Source organism: Papilio polytes, unplaced genomic scaffold (assembly GCF_000836215.1).
Source record: "Papilio polytes unplaced genomic scaffold, Ppol_1.0 DF822622.1, whole genome shotgun sequence".
NCBI classification, from domain to species: Eukaryota; Metazoa; Arthropoda; class Insecta; order Lepidoptera; family Papilionidae; genus Papilio; species Papilio polytes.
In genome coordinates this window covers 647,761-655,067 of record NW_013526582.1, presented here as the reverse complement: position 1 = coordinate 655,067, position 7,307 = coordinate 647,761, and the positions used below count along the sequence as shown (strand labels likewise).

The following is a 7,307-nucleotide window of genomic DNA, read 5'->3' as shown; positions in this document are numbered from 1 at the left end:
AGGTTGATACAAAACACTAGTACAGGTTGATACAAAACACTAGTACAGGTTGATACAAAACACTTGTACAGGTGATACAAAACACTTGTACAGGTGATACAAAACACTTGTACAGGTGATACAAAACACTAGTACAGGTGGTACAAAACACTAGTACAGGGGGTTACAAAACACGAGTACAGTTGATACAAAACATAAGTACAGAAAGTATAGTATTGTAATTGTGTACTATACTTTTTTACCCCAGCGAGTGAAATGACATTTCGAGTATTGTAGGAAAAACGTAAACAACGTTAATATTGTTTCCCTATGAAATAAAAATACCGCCTATGTTACTCCCTGATAACGTAGCTTTGTTATATAGGTTTTTTGAAATTGTCCCAGTAGTTTTTGAGTTATTTCGATACATACAAAAATCCAAAAATACATATGTTTCCTCTTTATAATATTATACTAGCTGTTGTTCGCGACGTCGCCTGCGTGAAAAAAATGTAGCCTATGTTACTCACACACATACACACACAAAAAAAATGTGTAACCTGTATACCTAATTCATAAGTTCTTTGTAAGCTATTATGAATAAAAGGCTATTTCATTTCATTTTCGTTTCACTACACTAAAATACCTTTTATGTGTGAGTAAAATGAAAATGACGGTAAAGGTAAATTTTCAAAATGGTCCCAGTAGTTTTTGAGTTATTTCAATATATACAAAAATACAAATCTTTCCTTCTTGTAATATTAGTATAGATATAGATAAGTTATCATACCTCATACTAATATTATAAATGCGAAAGTTTAGATGGATGGATGGATGGATGTTTGTTAGAGTTTGTAGCCTAAACAGCTGAACGGATTTCGATGAAATTTGGTATAGATGTAGAGGATAGTCTGGAAGTACACATAGGCTACTCACTTTTGTATTTTTATTCCACGCGGACGGAGTCGCGGGCGAAAGCTAGTAAATATATAATTCTGTTGTTTTAATTTAACTTGTATCAATTTCAGGCGAACTTTGAAACAAGCTCTAATCGCAATAGATAGTTCATTACGCGAACAATCTCTAGCTTTGGAGAGGTTGACCAGAACTGTGGAACTGTTCAGTGAGAGCCATCGTATATCTGACCAGATGAGGGCGACCCATCGTCCTGTACAGTATTCCCACGCATGGGATATGTTTGCGGGGTTCGTGTTAGCTATGCTCGTCCAGGTCTTGATAAATTGGCTATTCTAAGACTGAACGGTGACCTTGGAGTATGGAATTTGTTGAATATGAGTTTTAAAGAGCGATGTTTGTGTAAATTTTTGATTCGGTCTTAGTATTTTTCTTTGAGTTTTAAGAGACAGGACCAAAAAAGCAATAACTTATACTTGTTTCTGTTGAAACTTTTTGTGTGTACATTTTTTAACTTAGGATTTCTGTGTTTTTCTTTGATTTTTAAGAGACAGGATCTGTCAAACGAGCAATAAATTTTACATACAGCAAACTTTTTGTATATGTAAATTGTTAAATTATATATTTTGTATCTTTGAGTTTTAAAAGACTGGACCTGTCAAGCGTTTTTTGTAAATGAACGAATTTTGACTACGCTATAAAGCGTGTTAGCTCTTTACCTCGACCTCCGTGAATTAATTTACATTGGCGTTTTGCCTAGTCCTTTAATGTATAGTCAAAGGATTATAAATAACTATTCAATTTAGCTCGGACAATATGAACAAAGTTAACTTTGAACAATTTATTTTTATCAGATAATTGATGGATTTTATGGTTTTATATTTTATTACGTAAAATGACAATACCTAATAATACCTAGTAACAATAATACGAATGTTTGTATATATGTTAGTAAACTCCAGAATGACTAGACAGGTCTAGAATTTTCACACATATATTACTTTTTAAAAAAGAGGATGGTTTTTTTTATTCTTTTTTTATGTTCAGAAATCAAGACAAGTTTATACCAAACTTTTAACTCTAAGTGCCTTTCCCACCAAATTATAAATTGTCTGATAACAATCCGTGTAAAATATGTGATGGTAATATCAGTGACGTCATTTTAAGCTATCTGAGCCTCTATCAGCCAGTTGTGGGACAGGCCCTAAAAGTTTATTTTCTTACATTCCAAGGTAAAAGTTATTTATTTAACAATATTCCATATTTCAAGGGATAACTTGTATGTACAGTACAGCAATAGTTTTATACGATGTAAAAATAACCAGAAAATGGTATTAATAGATACCAGGGGTTGACAACCTTTGGCTAAGGATCGAAATTAATTAATATATCATGAAATTTGATTGCAGATATTTTTGTTTTTAAAAATATTGTTTTGTAAATATATTTCGACGAAATCGAATTATAAATATTTTTTATAATTATAATGGAAATTATGTAATTCTAAGAATCACAAATAAGATTTTGTTAATTCATTTGACATTTTCAATTTAAATGGAGAGCGAAATTTTCAGGTGTTTTAAAATTATATTTTACTAGCCGTTCCCGTGGCTTCATCTGCATGAAATTATAAAAAAAATAATTTTTTTGTTTACATTTGTCAAATTATCAATAGCAAATGTCAAAATGACATGACACGACATTGAAAATCTTGCTTCCTTGATGTTGACAGCAACTTATGGTCTCTTTCCCACATTAGGGTTATTATCTAAAATATTTACCTCCTAAATGTATGGCGTGAAAATATATAGCCCAAAGCGTGACGTAAGAGTAAGGCTTTTTATTAAATAAAGAATTATTCAAAATCATGCTGTGATTGCTGACATCTTAGGCAACAAAGAAGCGTGTGTTTGCTCTTTATTATAATAGTATAGATAACCACTTATAAAGGACCTGCAATATTCAGTCGTATTAACCAATATTATATTGTTAGAAATTGTATATTTTTTTATTTTTTTATTTTTAATTTTGTTTATTACTGGTTTTAATTTATTTTTTTCTGTTTTTGGTAAAATGTTGTCGACCCCTGGTTATTTTTATTGACACATCACAATTCTAAGAGACAGGAGTAACCAAAGTAAATTTAAAGCACCAATGATGCTTACTTTCGATTGATTAAAAAGGGGGGAGTTAATTAAATTACAACCCGGTAACAAAAACATGATACATTCCTTATATTGTTAATGCAAATAATAATTTGATTTTTATTTAATGTATTTTTCCACTTTACGACTTTGCATTAAGTGGAAATGTACATTAATTTTTTTTGCATGTAATGCACAAAACATTTGTTATTTTAAAGGCTCCTGTGCGTATTGTCGTATCTCTAAAAAAAAATTTAATATTTTTTTTAAAGTGAAAAAAATTACTTTTCCCTTTAATATTTCTTATTAAAAGTAAATATGTGATATTGTTAATTGAATTTTAAAGATATTATCTTAGAAATAAATTACAACTAATGGGTAGGACCCTTAATACAACTTTACCCCCCTAAGTCGATCGAAAGTCACTTGCCAATGCTACGTAAAATTAATATAAATATAACTTTCTGATTAATCAAAGAGATTAAAAAATATAGAATAGGCATAGTTGATTACTTAGGGTAGGCTCCGAGACCCTCGGTGGGGACGTATAGTGAGCTGGTGATGATGACAGTTGACGTTTCACTTGGAACATTTTTCACATCTTATTAACGCTATCTATATAAATAATTAATATTTAAATATTTATATTTTATTATATAAATTATTTACTGTTTAGTTCATTTTTTAAACAAAAGATGGAGCTTATTATAATTTAGTAAAATGTTTTTTCACATGTCAATACGAGACGGCACTAAACTTGACAACTGATGTACCATTCAGAGAAAGTTTTTTTTTATAATATAATGTGGCAAACGAGCAAAAGCGGCCTAAATCCACCGAAATGTAAAACGACCGCTGCACATAAACATCCGCAACTACAGATGCGTTGCCTACCCTTAACTGACAGAGGAGGAGACGCACATAAAGAGGACATTTCCCCTTCCTATGCGTCTCCACCGTCAAATCCACTTTTCCTTCCCATCCTTTCCTCTTAAGAAAAGGGTGGAAACGAAAAGGGATCACACTCTTCAGACTGTACGCGGAATTGCTTTCCCTTCACAAGGTACCAGTGTGAATTTTGTTAACTATGCCTAGTCTAGATATATTTTAATTTCTCTGATTAATCTAACTTGGTACACGAATAGATTTACTATTACATTGTTTATATTTGTATATTAAATTTTAACTGTAAAATACTGCAGGAATGTTTACAAGAACATGTTTTCGTTTATTATACACTAGCTTTCGCACGCGACTCCGTCCGCGTGGAATTAAAAAAACAAAAGTGAGTAACCTATGTGTTCTTCCAGACTATCCTCTATATCTATACCAAATTTCATCGAAATCCGTTCAGTAGTTTATGCTACAAACTCTGACAAACATCCATCTAAACTTTCACATTTATAATATTAGTATGATTAGTATGATTGAACGAAACCTGCTTTGTAAAATAGATGGGTTTTAACAAATATATATATATTGTAATCTCTCAATGTTATAAATGCGAAAGTTTGGATGGATGGATGTTTGTTAGAGTTTGCAGCCTAAACGACTAAACGGATCTTGCTAAAATTTGACATATGTAGAACATAGTCTGGTAGAACACATAGGGTACTTACCTTTATTTAATCCCACGCGGACGGAGTCGCGGGCAAAAGCTAGTATCTAAATAATTCTAAAATTTGATCCTTGGTTTGTTTTTTTTTTTAATTAAACCAATGATAATAATTTGTCTATCGTATATTATATGCGTTGTAATTAATAAAGATTCCTGTAAAATTTAATTTTCAAACATACGACAGTTCACGTAGGAGCCATCGGAATGTGTTCTTGTACTTTCCGGCAATCGACAGTTATATGCTTTACACATATAAAAGCGTTGTATATAAATATTTATTTCATATGAAATGTAAGAAATGATACTATGCGACTACCATAACGTGACACCCAAATATTTCACCATATTTATTTTAAACGCGTAAATATAGGATGAACAAATTCTATCCTTTTTTTAATATTGTAAATTACTAGTTGTTGCTCGCGACTTCGTTCGCATGAAATTAAAAAACAATTAAAATACGTGTTTAATGGTGAAAGAATTTTTGAAATCGCTCCAGTAGTTTTTGAATTATTACAAAAATACAAATCGCTCTTTAAAATGTTAATACAGAAAAGCCGGAATTTTAGTAAAACGGGATTATAACTGGCATGCCAGATACTGGAACGTGCCAGTTACTGGCTTGCAATAGCTAGGTTATATATAAAGCGATAACAATTTTCTGACCCACGTAAGCAATTTAACTTCAAACAAATTGACACTCTACTCTTAATGTGTATTTTGTATTTCGGTTTTGTCCGTTTTTATTTGAAAAAATCTAGTTTAAAATATATCCTATATCAGTCAGTGATAATTTATCTTTGTAATGGTGAAGGAATTTTTGAAATAACTCCAGTAGTTTTTGAGTTTATCTATTACATGTAAATACTAATATTATAAATGCGAAAGTTTAGATGGATGTTTGTTAGAGTTTGTAGCCTAAACTGCTGAACGGATTTCGATGAAATTTGCCTTAGATGTAGAGGATAATCTGGAAGACATATGCTTTTGTTTTTTTTTTAATTCTACGCAAACGGAATCGCTGGCTAAAGCTAGTTACATGTAAAAATACAAATGTTTTTTTAAATTAGTATGGATGGTATTCAGGTGTCATGTTATTGTGGCCGGGTATACTTTATTCCTCGTATCAATGCTTAAGATATCAACATATGTTGCGATGTCGAAAACTTGACGTATACGGCCGAACACTGAAACGATATTAAATTCGATTCTTCCGCTTAGAATGTGACAGACGTCAGTTTTGAATTTGATGTCCCGTGACCTTTGAAGACGCTGTTTTAATGTCGTTTCAGAAAGATATTTAAAAATATATAGAAACAGTTGACATTACATTTGAGACGTTTCAAATAATCAAAAATATGTAATATAATTGTATTTAAATTTGTTGTCAATAGTTTATTATGATTTTTGTAAAATATTTTATAACAGACAGTTGTGAAAACTCGACAACTAACATTTCAAAGAAGTTACCGGTGTAAAAAAAATTCTTTCCACTAATATTATATAACAGTGGTAGTGCCCGCTTTAACATGTTAGCAGTGCAGGGCACGTCCCCAGTAATACCACGAGCACACAGACAGGCGTCAAATGGAAGCAATTCCGTGTACAGTCTGATGAGTGTGGTGCCGGAGGCCTAATTTAAGTCCCTTTTTCTTTACCACCCTTTTCTTATGAGAGGATGGGAAGGGGAAGTGGATTTGACGGTGTAGGAGATGTTTAGGAAGGGGAAATATCCTCTTTATGTGCGTCCTCCTCCGTCAGATAAGGGTAGGCAACGCATCTGCAATTGCGGATGTCTATGGGCAGTCGCTTCGCCATTTTGGCGGATTCAAGTGGCCGCTTGCTCGTTTACCACCTTATGTTAAATCCTTAAACTGCTGAACCGATCTCTACGAAAGATATAAGGAATAGTCTGGAAGAACACATACTTTTTTCAATACCAGACGAAGTTCGGGCGAAAACTAGTGTCTATATATTTTTAAATGTCTTCAATATGGTCGCTAATGTTTTTAAATTGAACTCTAAAAATGTGTTTAGTGAAACTTTTTCTGTAGAATCCGAAATTGGATGTTGCCATTTATGTATTGTTTATAGGTTAGCAAAAATCGATAGATTTATACCAAATTGTTTTATTATGATGAATATGTCAATATTGGTTTCTTTTTAATTGTATTTTTAAAATTAAAAAAAATCTTTATTTTATTTGAATGTATTTTTTTTTTCAATCACATTTGTGTTAATTAAGATGGATTAGAAATCATATTGTTGATATTACGTTGTTTTTTCCAGTGAATATATATTTTCCAATTCATTTGTTGTTTTATTTATAGCTTTCGCTCGCGACTACGTCCGCTTACAAAAAGCAAAAGTGAGTGGCCTATGTTCTCCCAGACTATCCTCTACATCTATACCAAATTTCATCGAAATCCGTTCAGCAATTTAGGCTACAAACTCTAACAAACATCCAACCATCTAAATTTTCGCATTTATAATAGTATGAAGTATGACTAGCTGTTGCCCGCAATATTAAGGTAAAAGTAGCCTATAACATGTCCGTCTATGTCAGCTACCCTTCAGTGAAAGTCCTGTCCAAATCGGTACAGCCGTTTCGGAGATTACCTGGAACAGACAGACAGACATAAAAATTTTCT

General features: G+C 31.9%; 1 protein-coding gene across 3 annotated transcripts in view; it reads left to right on the top strand.

The window, feature by feature from the left end:
- Positions 1-2,064, top strand: part of LOC106105965 (oxysterol-binding protein-related protein 8) — a 45,083-nt gene extending 43,019 nt beyond the window's left edge. For all 3 annotated transcript variants that reach the window (XM_013286479.1, XM_013286478.1, XM_013286480.1), the window contains exon 21: positions 1,008-2,064. In XM_013286479.1, the coding sequence (XP_013141933.1) occupies positions 1,008-1,233 (226 nt within the window). In that variant the 3' untranslated portion in view covers positions 1,234-2,064. The remainder of the gene's footprint in view (positions 1-1,007) is intronic.
- Positions 2,065-7,307: the final 5,243 nt, after the last annotated feature.